This window comes from Phascolarctos cinereus, unplaced genomic scaffold (genome assembly GCF_003287225.1).
Source record: "Phascolarctos cinereus isolate Bilbo 61053 unplaced genomic scaffold, phaCin_HiC Scaffold_2;HRSCAF=192, whole genome shotgun sequence".
In the NCBI taxonomy this organism is placed as follows: domain Eukaryota; kingdom Metazoa; phylum Chordata; class Mammalia; order Diprotodontia; family Phascolarctidae; genus Phascolarctos; species Phascolarctos cinereus.
In genome coordinates this window covers 42,992,483-43,012,246 of record NW_027555625.1, presented here as the reverse complement: position 1 = coordinate 43,012,246, position 19,764 = coordinate 42,992,483, and the positions used below count along the sequence as shown (strand labels likewise).

At 40.9% G+C, this 19,764-nt stretch overlaps 1 protein-coding gene across 1 annotated transcript in view; it reads right to left on the bottom strand.

Annotated features, from left to right (window-relative positions):
* HYDIN (HYDIN axonemal central pair apparatus protein) overlaps window positions 1–19,764 on the bottom strand; it is a 464,226-nt gene that overhangs the window by 38,357 nt on the left and 406,105 nt on the right. Inside the window, 6 exon segments of the mRNA XM_078149348.1 lie at window positions 5,308–5,455; window positions 9,948–10,113; window positions 11,695–11,833; window positions 12,426–12,638; window positions 19,343–19,499; window positions 19,502–19,546. Of these exon segments, the coding sequence (XP_078005474.1) occupies window positions 5,308–5,455; window positions 9,948–10,113; window positions 11,695–11,833; window positions 12,426–12,638; window positions 19,343–19,499; window positions 19,502–19,546 (868 nt within the window).

The window sequence follows — 19,764 nt, the reverse complement described above, 5'->3', positions numbered from 1 at the left end:
TTTACTATTCATTTTTTTTTTTTTAGATTTCTCTAAGCCTGAAAAAAGCATGTTGATATTTTCATCAGGTATTGCTTTACCATGTTGATCTTTTGGTAATTCAATTAGCTTTTCCTTTAAGTGCATAGATTAAGCATAATGTAGTTTTCCTGCTGATTTATTACCCATATTTATTTTTTTCGTTGAGTTCCCTGAAATCATAATCACCACCACTGCTTTTTTGGATCCAGCTGAGGCATAATACATTCTGCTCCAAATACTCATTTTAGCTCTTTATGTTTTAAGTGTTCTTCCTGTAAACAACAAACCTTTGGGTTTTTGCTTTTTGATCTATTCTTCCACTTTCTTTCCTTTTGTAGGCAAGTTCTTTCCATTCTCCTTCACAGTTGCATTTGTTTTTTTCTTCCAGTAAATCTCAAAATCATATTCTTCTCTTTCCCCCACTATTCCTCTCTTTAGAAGAAAAAATTGAAGGAAAAAAGGGAGCTAAATGTGGCAGTCATGTGCAGGTATACAGACCCCAGGCTGTGCTGATGACCCATGGCCCACCTGGGCATCTGCACACTCAGGTCATTACCTAGCTTATGGAAAGATGGAGATACCAGATGGTTATGACCTTAGCTGGTGACTTGAGCTTTGAACTGGAAGCCAGGTTTCCAGACTCCAAGTTCATTGTCATGCCACTTTCCAATACATTCTACTGTCTTCTCTTAGTACCCTAAGCACTCCTTCATAGATATCTTTGGCTTATATTGTTTAGAACGATCTAATTATATTTCTCTCTTCTCTTATATTTCTTCTGCTTGCCCAGACCCATTTTTTGCTGGATATTTCCATGTTTCTCTGTCTCTTTTTCTTTTGCCTTTAATCAGGCCTTCATACTTGCAGTGCATTTTTCCTGTCTATATCACCTCCTCAACTCTAGCCTCTTTTTCAAATTTTCTTCATCCCTCTCCCTGACCAAAGCCATTTCTATATTTATTTTACCATATTATCTTCCCTTGCCTGGCTCAAATGAGTAAGATTCCCACCTTCAGATTTGAGCAATCTTCTCCTGTAGTGCTCACAAACAAGAAACAGTAAGTTCTCACCTTGCTTCCTCCCTTCCTCATTCCCTTTCTCCTTCCCTTCATCCCTCCCTTCATTGCTCCCTCTCTTCCTTCCATCCAAGCTTTGAGCTTGTTTCTTTTGGTTCAATAAATATTTGTTAAACACCTTCTATGTGCTAGACACTGTACTAAGCACTGGAGATACAAAAAAAGGGTAAAAGAGGCAAAAAGATACAAAAAGAAGGCTCTCTACCATCAAGGGGCTTACAATCTAATGGAGGAGAAAACATACAAACAAAAATACACAAAGCAAGTAAATATAGGACAAACAGGAAGTAATTAACAGAATTAAGAAGGTTGGGAAAGGCTTCCAGTAAAAACAAAAAAGAGGTTTTAGTTGGGACTGAGAGGAAGCGAGGGAGATCAGTAGGCAGAGTGGAGGAGGGAGAGTGTTCCAGGCTTGGGAGACAATTGTGCCCTCATTGGTCTGGGATTTCAAAGGAACAATACTTTCTTTTCTCCCTTTCAGGATATAAACATGATCAACACTTAGTCCTTTCAAATTGTTCAAACTTGTTTTATCTGTCTAGGATTCTTTCATCTTTCAACAGGAATGCTTTGAAGGCACTGATTCTATTAGAAATCTTTTTTCCCTGTTGGATTATGCTCAGTTTTTTTTTTTAAATAAGCTTATTCTTGGCTGCAGATTTATTTCTTTTTGGTATACCATATTCTAATCATGTCCTTTTTTTGTGTATGTCAGCCGCAGAGAACCTTGTGATTCTGACTGGGTTTATTATTATGTGGCCTGTCTTTTTCTGGCCACTTTCAGTATTTTTTCTTTGACCTGGGAGACCTGGAGTTTGACATTCACATTTTTAGTGTATTAAATTTGGGATTTCCTTCTGGTAGTCACCTGTGGATTCTATTTTTATTTTGTCCTCTAGCTCCAATACTCATGAGAAATTTTCTTTGGGAGTCCAATGATTCTTTTTCCTTTTTCTTCGAGGCAATGGGGTTAAATGACTTGCCCAGGGTCACACAGCTAGTGTCAAGTATCTGAGGCCAGATCTGAACTCAGGTCTTCCTGAATCCAGGGCCGGTGCATTATCCACTGCGCCACCTAGCTGTTCCTGAGTCCAGTGATTCTTTTCCATGTCCTATTTTCCTGGTCATCACCTTTTGATAGTATAGTTCCAATTTTGCTGTCTTTTGACTGTGCTCTAATATTTCTTGTTGTATGTACCACTGATTTTTTTGAGTTTTTTTTCTTTTATTACTTTTCCCTAAGATGTCCACTATTTTGCTAAGGTCCTCCAGATTCTGTTCTATGCTATTCACTGTCCTTTCAAGTTTTACATCATCAGTTCTAATTTTACTTCTCTTTTCTTCCTTCATTTCTCTAATTAAACCTTCCAGACACTCTTGGCGTCTTTGTGACCAATCCATTCTCTTTTCTGGGGTTCTATTTACAAGTACTTGTAAGTTCTACTTACAAGCTGATTTTTAAGGGGATGAATGTTCACTCTGATAATTTATCAGCAGACTTTCATAAGCCAGTTGAACTGGTTCCAGCTCTTCCTGCAGTGGCATCTGCTTCCCATGCTGTGTTCTCTTAGTTCTCCTCCTACCTATTTGACTGCTCCTCAGTCTCTTTTGTTGGATCTTCATTCATCTTCTGTCCCCCTGGCATTAGTCCTTCTCAAGGACCCTCCCTTCCTCCCTCCCTCTGTCCCTCCCTCCCTCCCTTCCTTCCTTCCTTCCTTCCTTCCTTCCTTCCTTCCTTCCTTCCTTCCTTCCTTCCTTCCTTCCTTCCTTCCTCCCTTCCTTCCTTCCTTCCCTCCTTCCTTCCCTCCTCCCTTCCCTCCTTCCTTCCTTCCTTCCTTCCTTCCTTCCTTCCTTCCTTCCTTCCTTCCTTCCTTCCTTCCTTCCTTCCTTCCTTCCTTCCTTCCTTCCTTCCTTCCTTCCTTCCTTCCCTTCCTCCTCCTCTTCCTCTCCTCCCTCCCTCTCCTCCTCCTTCCTTCCTTCCCTCCTCCCTTCCTCCCTTCCCTCCTCTTCCTTCCCTCCTCCCTTCCCCTTCCCTCCCTCCCTTCCTTCCTCCTCCCTTCCTTCCTTCCCCTCCCTTCCTTCCTCCCTCCTCCCTCTTCCTCCTTCCTTCCTTCCTTCCCTCCTTCCTTCTTCCCTCCCTCCTTCCCTCCCTCCTTTCCTCCTTCCTTCCTTCCTTCCTTCCCTCCCTCCCTCCCTCCTCTTCTCCCTTCCTCCCTCCCTCCTTCCCTCCCTCCCTCCCTTCCCTCCTTCCCTCCTCCCCTCCCTCCCTCCCTTCCTTCCTTCCCTCCTCCCTTCCTTCCTTCCTCCTCCCTTCCTTCCTTCCTCCTCCCTTCCTTCCTTCCCTCCTTCCTCCTTCCTTCCTTCCTTCCTTCCTTCCTCCCCTCCTTCCTTCCTTCCTTCCTTCCTTCCTTCCTTCCTTCCTTCCTTCCTTCCTTCCTTCCTTCCTTCCTTCCTTCCTTCCCTCCTCCCTTCCTCCTTCCCTCCTTCCCTCCTCCCTTCCTTCCTTCCTTCCTTCCCTCCTTCCTTCCTTCCTTCCTTCCTTCCTTCCTTCCTTCCTTCCTTCCTTCCTTCCTTCCTTCTTCCTTCTTCCTTCCCTCCCTCCCTCTCTCTCTCTCCCTTCCTTCCTTCTCTTTTCCTTCCCTTCCCTCCTTCTCTTTTCCTTCCCTTCCTCCCTCTCTCCTTCCCTTCTTTTCTTCCTTCTCTTTTCCCTCCCTCCCTTCTTCCCCCTTCCCTCTCTCCCTTCCTTTCTTCATTCCTCCTTCCCTTCCCTTTTTCTTCCTTCTTTTCTCCTTTCTTCATTCCCTCCCTTTCTCATTCCTTTCTTCCCTCCATTAAACCTGTAGGAGATGAGATTATCAAGGGAAAGTGTACATGTACAAGGTGTCTTTAAAAAGTATCAGTTCAGTTTTAAGGTTGGCTTTTGGAACCTTGTACATGCATACACTTTCCCTTGGTGATCTCATCTACTCCTAAGTATTTGAGTTCCATATTTATACCATCTCCATTTGGGAGATGCTAATGTCTCTCAAATCTCTGCAAAATCATCTCTCCAAGGCACAAGTCTGACCATGTCATTGTTTAATTAAAAAATCCTTGGCTTGCTCTGTATAGGATCTAGAATAAAGTCTAAACTCCTCAGCTTGACTTAGTTTGAAGTCCTCGATAACCTGTGTCCTATTTTTTCTGCCATGTTTCATGTTGCAGATTTGACACTCCACTCAACCTGGACTAATGTCTATTTCCTGAACTCAATGCTGCAATTTAGCTTTCTTGCCTCTGCTGACTGGTACAAGCTGCCCCTCATACCTGGAATTCCCTCTCTCCTCATCTCTACCAATCAGAATGGTTCAGCTCCCTCATGATGGTTAGTGTCCTTTTCCTTGAATTATATTTATTTGTCTACATATCGTATCCCCTCTCCTCCCCTCATCCACCCTCACAGGCTTGGTGGTGTAGTGGATAGCATACTTAGGAGACCTGAGTTCAAATTCTTCCTCACAAATTACTAGCTGTGTAACTCTGGGCAAGTAAGCCTAATCTGTAAAATGAGAATGATAATAGCACCTACCTCAAAGAGTTATTATTGGGGTCAAATGAGATAATATATTTAAAGTGCTTTTGCAAACTTTCAAATGCTACATAAATATTAGTTATTATTAGTATTATTTTTTGGTGGGGACTGCTTTGCTTTTATCTTTGTTTCTTCAGCATTTAGCCCTGTAAATTGCACATAATGGGTGTTAATAAATAGTTGTTGAATTACTAAATAAAGAAGCTAAGGGCAAAAGGGGAGGACAAAGGAAGCTATCCAAGGTCACAGAGAGAGCAACAAAGTTGGGATTAGAATCTAGGACTTCTGACTCCCAAACCAGAAAACTCTACACTGACTCTTTTGTTAAAATAATAGGAGTTATCAGCATTTGTAGCCATCATTCCTCCTCCCACCCCAACAGACACAGACACAGACAGACAGACAGACACACACACACACACACACACGCACACACACACACACAAACACTTTGACTTCTCTCTGAACTAAACAAGATCATGGCCAGTGGGAATTTGTACCAATGTAAGGAGTATAATGACTGATCAGCTGGTAGGGTTTAATCTGTAACTATCCCAGCAGGGTTTAACATGGTCATCTGACCATTTCAGAGGTGAGCAATAATAACTAGCTAGAGGCCTCCCCTCTTCCCTTGCTCACCTGGACATTGCTGGGATCATGCCTTCCATAGGTTTCAAAGTGAGGTTATTGATGTAGCCTTCAGAATAGCAGGAACTGTCTTCAAATGCAAAATTGAAGCCTTGCTCCTCATTGTTAATCATGTGTACTGTCTCTCGGGCTTCATGTCCTGAGAAGAAACGACCCAGACAAGTTGGAGGTCATATTTCAGTTCCCTGGTCAATTAGTCTCTATTCGATCAGTGCTGACTCTGTGAGTGGTGGCACTCAGGGATGGAGATTACTGGGGTCCCTTTTCTGGCATTAGGTACCGGACTCTATTGCATTTTCTTATGCCGGTCTGAGTCATAATCCTGGGTCTCAGTCCCAGGGCTAAGAGGAAGACTAGCACATAAGAGCTTGTGGCCGCAGGGGAGCAGGAACCCTCTTTTCAATTCCAGGGTAGAAAAGAGTGCTTGTGGTTGCTCATAGACCAGAGCACAGACCAGGAGAGTAGTAAACACACCTTTCCCTATATCCTACCACCTTGGAAGAACTGAAAACTTACAGACCCCAGAACTAGGTCTGAAAACAAGTACACAAAAAAAACCTTGAAGCTTGAGACAGGGCCCCCTCCATTCTGGGAAATGAGTCTAATTTTAACATAAAGTTAAAAGAAAAGAAATGGGCTGGAAAATGAGCAAAGAACAAAAAGGAACCTGATCGTAGAAACTTAATGTGGTGGCAGAGAAGATCAAAATACAAACTCAGAAGAAGACAACAAAGTCAAAACTGCTACATCCAATGCCTCAAAAGAAAAATGCGAATTGGTCTCAGGTCCAAAAAGAATTCCTGGAAGTGCTCAAAAAGAATTTGTAAAATTAAGTAAGAGAGGTAGAAGAAAAATTGGGAAAAGAAATGAGTTACGCAGGAAAATCATGAAAAAAAATCAGCAGCTTCTTAAAGGAAGCACAAAAAGTACTAAAGAAAATAACAACTTAAAAAATAGACTAGGCCAAATGTTAAAAGAGGTACAAAAATCTGCCAAAGAGAAGAACTCCTTAAAAAGCAGAATTGGCCACATGGAAAAAGATGTACAAAAAGTCGCTACAGAAAAGAACTTTTTAAAAAGCAGAATTGGCCAAATGGAAAAGGAGATACAAAAGCTCACTGAAGAAAACAATTCCTTAACAATTAGAATTTGGCAATTAAAAGCTAATGACTCCACGAGACATCAAGAAACAATAAAATAAAACCAAAAAGAATGAAAAAATAGAAGAAAATATGAAATATCTCATTGGAAAAACAACTGACTTGGAAAATAGATCCATGAGAGACAATTTAAGAATTATTAGACTAGCTGAAACCATGATCAAAAAAAGAGCCTAGACATCATCTTTTAAGAAATTATCAAGGAAAACTGTCCTGATATTATAGAACCAGAGGGTAAAATAGGATTTGAAAGAATCTACCAATCACTTCCTGAAAGAGATCTCAAAATGAAAACTTCCAGGAATATTATAGCCAAATTCCAGAGCCCCCAGGTTAAGGAGAAAATATTGCAAGCAGCCAGAATATAATGGAGTTTCAGTCAGGATCACACATGATTTAGCAACTTCCACATTGAAGAAGCAGAGGCTCAGAATATTATATTCCAGAGGGCAAAGGAGCTAAGATTACAACCAAGAATCACCTACCCAGAAAAACTGAGCATAATCCTTCAGTGGAAAAAATGGATGTTCAATGAAATAGAGGATTTTCAAGCCTTCCTGATAAAAAGACCAGAGCTTAATAGAAAATTTGACTTTCAAATACAAGACTCAAGAAAAACATAAAAAAGGTTAACAAGAAAGGGAAATCACAAGGGACTCAATAAGGTTAAGCTGTTTCATATTCCTACATGGGAAGATGATGCTTGTAACTCCTAAGAACTTTCTCATTCTTAGGGCAGGAGAAGGAGTAAACATAGAAAGAGGGTATGGGTGGGAGTTGAATATGATGGGACAATATATAAAAAAGTAAAATTAAGAGGTGAAAAAGAGGAATGTATTGGGAGAAGGGGTAAGGGAGAGGTAGAATGGGGTAAACAATTTCACATATAAGAGGTGTGAAAGAGCTCTTATGGTGGAGGAGAAGATGAGGGAGGTAGGGGGATTGCTTGAACTTTACTCTCATTAGAATTAGCTCAAAGTAGGAATAACATACAGATTCAGTTGGGTATAGAAATCTATCTTACCCTAAAGGAAAGCAGGAGAGGAAGGGAATAAAAGAAGGTGAGGGGAGATTGAGGGAGGCAGTACTCAAAAGCAAAACACAAAATTTTTTAAGAGTTTTTTAAAAATTAATTTTGAACTTACATACAAAAAGAAAAAAGAAAACATTTCCATGTACACAGCACAACATAAAATTTATGAACAGGCAGTTTTCAGATGAAGAAGTTAAAGCTATCTAAAGCCATATGAAAAAATGTTCTAAATCACAATTGATTAGAGAAATGAAAATTTGAAAAACTCTGAGATACTACCCCACATGTATCAGACTAATAGGACAGAAAAGGAAAATGACAAATGTTGGAGGAGATATGGGGAAATTGAGACCCTATAATGTACTGCTGGTGGAGTTGTGACTGATCCAACCATTCTGGAGAACAATTTGGAACTATGCCCAAAGGGCTACAAAATCATGCATACCATTTAACTCAGCAATATCACTAGTAGTCTGTGTCCCAAAGACGTAAAAACAAAAACCAAAAAGGAAAAGGACCTATATGTACAAAAATATTTATAGCAGCTCTTTTTGTGGTGGCAAAGAATTGGATATTGAGGGGATGCCCATCAATTGGTGGGTGGCTGAACTAATTGTGGTATATAATTGTGACAGAATACTATTATGCTCTAAGAAATGATGAGTAAAATGCTCTCAGAAAAACTTGGAAGGACTTACATGAACTGATATAAAGTGAAATTAGCTGAACCAAGAGAACATTGTATACAGTAACAGCAATATTGTACTATGATCATCTGTGAATGACTTAGCTATTCTCAGGAATACAATGATCCAAGATAATTCTGAAGGGCTTATGATGAAAAATGTTATCTACTTCCAGAGAAAGAATTGATGGAGTCTGAATGCAGATTGAAGCATACTATTTTTCATTTTTTTCATGGGGCTTTTTCTTTTGGTCTGTGTTTTCTTTCACAATGTGACTAATGTGGAAATATGTTTTGCATGACTACACATTTGTATCAAGTTTCTTTACTTCTCAATGAAAGGTAGGGGAGGAAGGGAAGGAGAGAATTTGGAACTTAAAATTTTAATAAATGAATGTTAAAAATTGGTTTTATACATAATTGGGGAAAAAAAGAAAATGTTCAATTAAAAAAAAACTGTCCTGCTTGTCTGTGCTTCCCTCTGAATTCCCTTCTGTTCTCTTTGGCATTTTCAAAAGTATAACAATGACCTTACTTAAATATTAATTTTTAGATTAACTAAATAACATGCAAATTATAAGTGAGTTATCATAGAAATAAAGACATTATATGGAACTTTTGGTAAATAATGAAATACTGAAAGAGGAAAGTATTTGCCTCAGCATGTGAAAATCGGAGCCAATAATTGAAGTCGCTGTGTAAGATTGTGGTATACAGAATGGTCCATTGGGCTTATCAGGTCAGGGTCCTGACTTGCCGGGGTTTTTCCAAGTTTTGATTTGGTCCCATGGCAAGCTTTAGAGCAGAACTATACGTAGCAGGTCCAGAAGCACGGGAAAGAAGAATGACCTCATAGCTATGACATGGATTAGATGAACTAAATATAGAATTCTGACAGCAATCGTATGGCTCGGCCAACATGTGGTAGGAAGGAAACGAGCATTTATTAAGCACCTACTGTGTACCAGGCACTGTGCTAAGTGCTTTACAAATGTCACCTCATTTGATCCCCACAACAACTCAAGTAGTTAGGTGCTATTATTACCCCCATTTTACAGTAGAGGAAACTGAGACAGGAAGAGATTAAGTGAGTTGCCCAGGGTCAAACAGATAGTGTCTGAGATGGGATTTGAATTCAGGATTTCCTGACTCTAGGTCCTGGGCTCTATCTGCCCTGCCATCTAGCTGCCTCTGACATAAGATCAAGTGTTGTTTATAGACACCTTGGGGAAGACTCTATGTCACCTTTTGATTAATAAAGAAAGGCAGGGGGCAGCTAGGTGGCGCAGCGGATAGAGCAACAGCCCTGAAATCAGGAGGACCTGAGTTCAAGTCTGGCCTCAGACCAAACACTTGACACTTACTAGCTGTGTGACCCTGGGCAAGTCACTTAACCCCAGTTGCCTAAAAATTAAAAAAAAAAAGAGAGGCAGTCAGTCATGTGTGTTGCATACAATAAGCTTCTTTTTTTGGGATGGGGTGAAACCTTGATCCCAGAAGACCGATGATTTTAGTCAACAAGCATCCATTAAGCACTTAATTATTATGGGCCAAGCACTGTCCTGGGCCTTGGGGGAGAAATGGTTTTGTGAAAGGTGGATTGTTTGATTTCATTGACAGCCTGTGTAGGCAACACATAGCCCATCCCATCCTGGGGTTCCATAACCAAAACTGAACCAACTTCTAAAAAAGCGGTGGGGTCCAGGGCGGATGGTGGTAGTTACTGCTATTTCCAGATTCAGTGTGTCCTTACCCATCAGGATAGAGCTGAAAGCGAGGTGAGGCACATCCAGAGATATTAAAGGGTCTACGGCCTTGCCCACCAGAAGGAAAGGCACCGAGATGTTGTGCTCAGGGATTAGGAAAGTCCAGAATGATTCCACGACATCCAAATGGTGAGGAGTGAACTGGAATGAGATCTAGAAAGAGGATTGAGAAGGCCAGTAAGAGATCCTGTCATTTCACAGCCTGCTTGTGCCCTGAAGGATTTCAGTGCATTTTAAATGACCTCGTTTGCTTGTTGCTGAGGAAATATCACCACTACTAAAATGCTGTGTATAAAGCAGCATCGCGTTGGACATTTCACAAGACTGACTGAAATACATAAGCTCTGGCAGTTCCTCGTGACCTGTTGAAGGAGAGAGGTGCTGGAGGGCGGCCTGTGTTCTCTCAAAGACTCTGCTGGTGGTGATTGAATGTGACCCTGGGATTGGGGAGTGGAGTTTTTCTCCAACATCTCTGTCAGGGTGCCAGCATGGTAGAAGAAGGAAACAAATATTTTTCATTGTTGTTGAGTCATGTCCAGCTCTCCATGACCCCATTTGAGGTTTTCTTGGCAAAGATACTGAAGCCGTTTGTCATTTCCTTCTCTAGCTCATTTTACAGATGAGGAAACTAAGGCAAACAGAGTTAAATGACTTGCCCAGGGTCACACAGCTCCTAAGTGTCTGATGCCACCACATTTGAATTGTCTTTTTAACTCCAAGCCCAGTGCTTTAACCACTATGACACCTAGCTGTCTCTAAGAAGATGCCGCTTCCTAGTAAAACTGAAATGGCACCATACTCATCATCTGTATCCTTTGGCAAATACCCTGTAAGTATTGACTACATAACAGATTTGGAAGCTAAAAAACCCAAACAACTCCCCTCCCAACACCCCCAAAACCTCACTCTTGGATTTTTCACTTGAAAAATAGACCCAAACATTTAGGGATGCCTTGGATTTGACTCTAGATGACTTTGGTGGGAACTCGCTCTATACCTCTTCTGACTTTCACTCATTCATTTATCTATCAGTCTATCCCAGGCATTGTGAACTTAGGATCCATAGATGCCCAAGAACTCGCAGATTGAGTCAGGGGGTTTTCCGTTAATTTGGATGGGAAAAAATGACATCTTTATTTTAATATAATTGGTTACCTTTGTGATGTGATGTGTTTTATTTATGCATTTAAAAATACTATTCTGAGCAGGATTCTGTGGGCTTCACCAGATTGAACCAGGTCATAAAAGAAGGTTTAGAATTCCTGGTCTATCCATTTAAACAACATTTACTAAGCACATGAGATCCTGGTGTTGTGCCAGTATGAGAGTCATTCGGTTTCCAGAGAGATTTCTTTAGTTTCACGGTTTCTTTTCTTAGGTCACTATTTGTAGTTATAGCCACACTAACCCAAAGAATAGCTTTAATGTTTTGACAGAAAACTCCTTAAGATATTAGATGGAAAGGTCTGTGAGGGTGGAGTGTATCCAATTTGTATGCTCCTTAGTACCTGGTAGAGCTTTGAAAGGGGACACGGAATACTTACTGGTGTGTATGTTCCACAAATGTCCATTGGATGAAGGAAGGAAGGAAGGAAGGAAGGAAGCAAGGAAAGAAGGAATCTCAGGACTTCTCCCTGGAATCCCTTTTACTCCAAGGAGGACTTTAGAGATGAGATGTACTGGGAAATCTGGCTTGATTTGAGCCCTCAGCATAGCGCCTCCATCCCCACTCACCTCAGCTCTTTTCTCTGGCTGGATTAAGCCTTCCTTGGTCAGGCATAGAAAGGGTGAAGGGTTCTGGAGAGTCTCAGTTTCTTCTGAGACCCACTGGTAGGAATAAGGACTGTTGGTAGGGTTCATAATGGTGAAGGTCCTGTCCAGGAGTTTACAAAAGAAAAGGAGAATTTAACTTTCAAAACCGACAGGTCATCATAATAGCAAGTCTCTGTTCCAGTGAACCAGAGTCAGACCAGAAATAAATGGTGAGTTTATGTGGAAAGGCATGTTCTGTCCATTTAAGAGCCTTAAGTGGCTTGATGCCTTCTGGCCTTTGGACAAACACTGAGGCCAGAGCTGCATTCTGGGCTCAATATGACTTGCACGTGGTTACACATCCAATTTGTCCTGCATATCACTTGTTTTAGACATATTTATTTGTGTGCTTCCTCCCCCTATTAGATTGTGAGCTTCTCAAGGGCAGGGATAGTCTTTGACCTTTCTTCGTCCCATCAGTTCCTGGCAGACAGTCGGCACTTAATAAATGTTTGTTGACTGACTGTCAGAGGCTTGGCATTCTAATACTTAGCTCTCACAAGGGTGCTGTATAGCCAAACAAGGAAGTCTTTGGCTTCTACCCAACCTCATCTACTGAGGTACTACCTGCCTTGAAGAGGAGGCCTTCTGCTGAGCCCTTTGGAAGAAATGCCTTATACAGACACAATCAATGAATAAATACATCAACTCACTGGGTGTTCTTTGCTCCCACACCCATGGAGGCAAACTCAATCACTCTTGTGTTGGGATCCAGAGGTGCGCCACTTGGACCGGGTAAGTCTGGATCGCGCCTATGGTTGCTGATGTAGTCAGATTCGTTCAGATCAAAATGGCAATATGGTAAGAGGCTTCTCCCTTTCACGTTCACCATTAGGCCTTGAGCTTCAGGAGCCAGATTAGGGATTCTGTGGAGAAGGAAAGTCGTCACATCTAGGACCAGAGAGTGTTGCTTCCAGTTGGAGAAAGCCCAGGGGGAAGAGCTGGGACATGGCTTTGGAGACCTCCCTGACTTTCTGAAGCTAAGATACTGGTCCACTCTTTCCAACATGCCTATGCACATTCATCTCCTAAAAGGCCTCTCTCTGCCTCAAACTAGCAGTGCCTGTCGAGTTCTGGGTTGGACTGTTTCCAGAACCCCCTAATGCTTTGTCTTTGTATCTTTTGGTACTTTATTGATCCCATTTGAAAATCAAATCTTCCTTTATAGTGTTTATTTATGGCTTGGGGCTCTAGTTGATACAGAAATACTTGTGATGTCACTGGCCTATTATTTGCAAAGGAAAAAGAAATGTCATTTGGATAAATGGTTCCGGAGAAAGGGGTTAGAAAATAGCTCTAGTTTTACACGAGAAAATTAAAACCAATCAAAATAGAAAATGATCTGAGAAACAAAGTGAGAAACAAAATTTAAAAAAAATACTTCAGAGTAAGTGAACCAGTTGAAGTTTGAGAAGTAATATGGTTGGAAAAAGAAACAACGTAGGATAAAACCATGAAAGATGTCCTCAAGTAGATAAGCGACACAGTAAAGGAATTAAACAAGAATTTATAGTGTAAGAAAAGCATTGGCCAAATAAAAGAAGGTTTTAAAAAATCATGAGCCAAACGCAGGCCATAATGAAAGGCGTTGAAGAGACTGGGAGGAAATAATGAAGAAGATGACAGTTCTGATGAATATAAGAGAAAACCTTGAAAATCTTTAGAAGTACTCAATAATACCCAAAGTAGCAGAAAATGGAATTGTACACAGGAATTATACTAAATTGCACTTAAAAATCAGAATTGCAAAAGTTGGAAAAATACTCGAGACCTACCTACAGAAATATTAGTTTATTTATAAAAGCAAAAAAAAAAAACCAAAACAAAACTGGAAACAGCCTACATGTCTACTGATTAAAGAAGGACTGAACAAATTATCGTATTTTAATGGAACAGAATACTATCGTGGGATATCTAGGTCATTTAGTGCATAGGGTGCCAGACCTGGAGTCAGGAAGACATCTTCCCAAGTTCAAATCTGGCCTCAGACATTTGTTGTGTGACCCTGGGCAAGTCACTTAACCTTGTTTACCTCAGTTTCCTCATTTTAAAATGAGATGGAGAAGGAAATGGCAAACCACTTCACTATCTTTGCCAAAAAAACAAAAAACAAAAAACAAATCCAAATGGAGTCAGGAAGAGGACAAGACTGAAAAACAATTGAATGACAACAAATGCTATAGTGCCATAGAAATGTGAGATCTGAAGAATGAAAGGAAATATAGAAAGATATGTTGCAATGCAAGAACACAGCCAGACCTGTGAATATATGTTCAATTATATATAGTTCAGTTACAGATGTGAGTATGCATATATGAGAGAGAAGAGAGAGGGAGAAGAGAGAAAAGAGAGGAGAGAGAATATGAAGGGCAGCATGGCCTCTATTTATTTAAGAGCTCTTTGATTTTAAGACAAAGCAACTGAAAGAAGCCATCTATAGAGAGAAGAAAGGCAGCAAAGTCAAAAGTATCGGAATATCCACTAATGTTCTTATCATAATTCCATCTCATCCCTACCCTCCCACAGTCCATCTCACCCTCTGTTCTGCCTAGAACATTTCCACTCTAGAATCCTTGCTCTGTGCCCTGAGTCTCTTCACTGCACACTCTTTCCATTTTCCTGCACTGTGGGAAAGCTGGCTCTTCCCAGAAGACCCTGCACCTTTGGCTAACCTCTCCAATACTGGCTGTTGCTTCTTTCATGTTTCCAAACACTGGGCTGAGAGGAGTAGGTATACTTCTCACACCCCTCTCCCATTTCAGATTGTCCCTTTACCACCATCACTCAGGAACTTGACTTCCTTTGAAATTCATTCCTTTTTATGGCCATCTGTCCTATGATGTCTAGGTCACAGTCTCTCCTTTCTCAAGGAGTTCCGTATCTGGCTTCTCGTTGCCTCTCACCTCTTCCTTCATACTTAGGGACTTCAATATACCCACTGATGTCCTCTCAAACATGTTGGCCTCCAAGTTTCACCAACTTTCTAAACTCCTGTGCTCTCCATTTTCATTCTACCTCATCCAAACCCAGGGATGGTCATACCTTTGCTCTGACCATCACTCACACCTTTCACTTCCGTCATTCCTCTCTCCAACCAAAACCTCCTTTCCCTTAATCTCTCAATCTGCCTCTGTCTTACAAAACCCATTTGTCCTCTTTGCAGCCTCTGCCCCTTTGCCCCTCTCTGTTCTCTTGCTCCGTTATCCTGCTCTGTTTCCCATCTCTTCACTCATGGTCTTGACCTTCTGGTAGATCTATTCAGCCACATGCCATCATGTGGCTTTGAATACTTTACCCTCCTGTCCTATCACTGGTCACCTCAGTAAACCCAGCCTTGGGTGGCCCTAGCCACCTTCTTCATTTCCACTCATCTACTGCTGAACATATTGAGGAAATCATGCAAGTGTACTGACTGGGTTCACTACAGATTTATGTTATCTAATCTCCACTGAACATTTATAGGCATATGACAATACTTTCATTATTTCATTTTTGACTCTCTGTCACTCCACAATAGCTATTCCAAATCTTCTCTGGCTTCAGATTTTCTGCACCATTTCATTATCCCTTTCGGTCAGCAGATGTGCTCACCTCCTACTCTACTTAAAAAAACAGAGGCCCTCTGTCACGACCTCCCTTTTTGTCCTCCACTCTACACCTCACTTATTCTGTATCATCCTACATTCTTTCCTTTGCTCCAGTGGATAATGAAGAGGTGGGCTTTCTCCTCGACTTCTCCATTTGTTTTTTTTCCCATCACTTTCCATCTCTTTCAGGAACTTACCCCGTCAGTCATCATTCCCCACTCCCTCTCATCCTTGTTCTCACCCTAAATTTAGCTTCTTCCCCTCTTCTTAAAAAGCATCCTTAAAAAAAAAAACTTACTTTGACTTTGTCATCCCCTCAAGCTATCATACTATACCTCTTCTCACTTCTTAATCTTTTTTTTTTTTTTTTTGGTGAGGCAGTTGGGGTTAAGCGACTTGCCCAACATTACACAGCTAGTGAGCATCATGTGTCTGAGGCCAGATTTGAACTCAGATCCTCCTGACTCCAGGGCCAGTGCTGTATCCACTGCACCACCTAGCTGCCCCTCTCTTCTCACTTCCAAACTCCTAGAAAGGACTCTTTATACTCATGGCATCTGCCTCACTTCCAAATCTCTCATGGTCTTGTTTCCTGATCCCAAAGTTTGACCAAAGCTGCTTTCTCTAAGGTCACCAATGATCTTTTAACTATAACAATAATAATGATGCTGATGATTATAAAAATACTAAAACCAATAATAATAGCTAGCATTTATGTAACACTTTAAGGTTTGCAAAGCGCTTATATGCTATCTCACATCATACTTATAACAACTTTATGAAATAGGTACTCTTATTTTCATCCCCATTTTATGGTTGAGGAAACTGAGTCTCAGATAGGCTAAGTGACTTACTCAAGGTTACATCTCTAGTAAGTGTCTGAAAGATCTAAACTCGGGTCTTCTTGCCTCCAAGACTAACCCTCTATTCGCTGTGCTGCCTAGTACTAAGGTCAATGGCCTTTTGTCTATCCTCAACCTTTTGGACTTTGCTGTAATTTGTGACACTGTTAATCACCCTCTCTTCCTGGATCCTCTCTCCTCTCTTGGCTGTAACACTTCTCTCTTCTGGTACTCTTCCTAGGTCTAACTCACCCATCTTTGCTGACTCTTCTGCTGGATTTTTCTTTTCCTTCTCCCCATTAAGCTTTGTCCTGGACCTTTTGTTCTTCTCTCTCTCTCTCTCTCTCTCTCTCTCTCTCTCTCTCTCTCTCTCTCTCTCTCTCTCTCTCTCTCTCTCTCTCTCCCCCCCCCCCCCCCTCTCTCTGTCTCCCCTCCTCCCCCGTCTCTTTCTGTCTCTGTCTCTCTCCTCTCCTTTGGTGGTCTCATCTATTTCCACTGGCTTAACTCATTATTATCTCTATAAAGAGGATGTCCAACTTTATATATTGAGCCCTAAATGCTCTCCTTATCTCTGTTCCCATATTATGAAAGCTCTGTGCTGGATATTTCCAAATGGATCTCCCAAAGGTTTCTCAAATTCAACATATCCAAAACATAATTTGTTACATTTCCTATCTTAGCTATTCTTCTCAATCTCCCAAACTCATGCCAGTTTCCTAATTTGGAGGCCAACTTCTTTTCTCACTCTATGTTCTCTCTCTTGATGACCTCATATGCTCCCACGAGTTACAACTATCACCTCTAAGCAGACCTTCTTGAGTCTACAGATCCAACCCCAGTATCCCTCCAGAGCTCCAGTGGCTCATAACCATTTGCCTATTGGGCATATCTATCTGGATGTCTTGTAGACATTTCAAACTCAACATATGCAAAACAGAATTCATGATTTTTTCTCCTAAAGACACACATTTCCCCTCCCCTGTACTTATACATGGTTTTCCCCTAGTACAATGTAAGCTTTTGGTGGGCTGGGTTATTTCATTTCTGTCTTTGCATCCTTGGCACCTAGCATGATATCTTGCATACAGTGAGTGCTTAATAAATGTTAGTTACATGAATCAATTTCAGAAGCACTTGAAATGGGACACAGAATAAATGTTTGTTATTATAATATAATGTAATGTAATAATATAATGTAATGTGATGTGACGTGATGTGATGTGACATGATACAATATATCATACAACATGATGTAACACATAATACAATATTTATTGTCTATATACTTGTTTGATTTCATTTATTGAATGCTAGGGATTTTATATAAGATGTTTCTCCTTATTTTTGTTGACTTGATTGTCTTTATTGATGTTATTAAGTTTTAAAATAATGTTTAATACTTTGGGTTTAATTTAGTGTTGACCTAGTCTTTACAAGCAGTGAGAGAGGGGGCTTCTTGGAATAGAGATGGGAAGAGACTGGGGTAGCTGTTGTCCTTCTTTCTCTTCCCTGAAGTACCAGGCACTCTTTCAATCTTCCTTGGGGCTACGTATGACTTTTTTTTTTTCCTGTCTCACCAAAGGAATTGCCCATCTTCCAAAAGGAAGTTCTCATGTGAGTTCCCAGGAGTAGTTAATTTTGACTATCTTGAAATACATAATAATAGTTTTTCTAAGTATACCTCCAGGAAGTAGGAAGTGCTAAGCCCTTAAGAGTAGGGAAAGACTATACTAGTGAAAATAGACCATTCAGGGTTCCAGTAAGAAAAAAATGTGGCTTAGTTAATGGTCTAACACTTTTGCAGGTGACCAAAAATATGGCCTGGGCTAGGGGTTAAAATATAGGATAACTCCGGTGTAGTCCCGACCATCCTCTTGATTGGCATAGTGATCATAGGCAAATCAACAAAGGGGAAAACGCTGGATTTGCTGTCATTTAAATCTGTTATTTATTATCTGCATTACCTTGGAGAAAACATTTAATCTCTTCAGGCCTCAGTATTCTCATCTGTAATATGAGGAGGTTAGAGTAGAATATCTCTAAGGTCTTTTCTAGACCTTTAGCCTATGAATTTATCTCTCTGTGGGACAAAAAAAGGGAACTAGATTATAAGTCTCTTACTCAACTCATAAGTTGAGAAAACAGAAATGGAAAAATACCTGCTAAAATATTTGGAGCCCCTCAGAAAGCAGGTGATAGATAAATATAAGATGTTATTAATAGTATTCTTAGTCAAAACTAAACTGGGTATGTTCGCCAGAAGTTTAAACAGAAATTCTGCGGGCAGTCATCTGTGATGATCTAAGAGTACTAGAAAGGTCACGGTCCAAAATTATCTCCCAAAGCCAGATGATAGAGCATCTGAAATTCTGCCATAGTCATCCATTCCTTTGTGATGAACTCCAGCTTCCCCTGCCTCAAAGTGGTTCACTTTTTTAGATTTCTTTCCCTTGTTTCCTCTTTTAAAATATCTGGCAGGGAAACAGCTAAACCTGATTCACATTAAGGAGTTAATGACTACCAGGTAATTTCCCTTTTGACAGGGCAGTATGGGCAGGCTGAGAACACTGCCAGGCTTGGGGCAGAGAGGTATTTAAAGAAGGAAAAAGATGCTGAAAAGGAAGGTGAGAAGTAGTGAAAAACATCTTTATCTACTTAAAATTTTACCAGATTCTAACTCTTACTTACAACATTACTAATGTGAAAATATGCTTAATAGGAATGTATATGTATAGCCTATATCGGATTGCATGCCCATCCTTAGGAAGGGAGGTGGGGAGGGAGGGGAAGAAAAATTTAAAACTCAAAAGCTTATGGAAGGGATTGTTGATAAATCAAAATAAATTAATAATTTTTTTTTTTACCAGAACAAATTTGTGAGTGACAGACATCATCAGCCTGATGAAATTCTGGAAGGTACTGGCGATGGACCCGCATCCCCAAGTGCCCTAGTGTTGTTGTCCCTGTGGCCCTAGGGATTCTATGAGCCCAGTAAAAGAGGGCCCTTCCCAAGGGAGAAGTGAACAGGGTGGGAGACGGGAAAAGGGAGAGGTAAGAGTGGGAGGGGGGGAAGGGGAGACGGGGCATGAGCGGAAGCATTGCCAAGTCAAAAGGCACGGCTTTGGAGGAATGCTTTCTTACTGGCAGTATATGCTGTTCTCAAACTCTCCGACTTCCAGGGGAGAGAATTTAACCTTGAGTTTTTGATGTTGCCCAACTGGGATGATGCCACTGATGGGCTCCATGGAGAAAGGGTAGGTGGAGGAACTGCTGTATGCGTGGGATGAAAAGCTGTCCGAGTACTTCCGGCACAGAAAGTTCCTTGACTGGACTGTTCCTTGCGGGCTATGCCAAATAAAGTGCCTAGGAATATAAAGGAAACAATTGAGGCTGACTTATTCAGTAGCTCAGAGTTTAAAAAGGTCTCAGAGGGCAGGGACTGTCTTTTGCTTCTTTTTGTATCCCCGGCACTTAGCACAGTGCCTGGCATACAGTAGGCACTTAATCAATGTTGGATTGTTGATTGTATATGATGAAGGGACTATTTTTGCTTGAAGACCTCC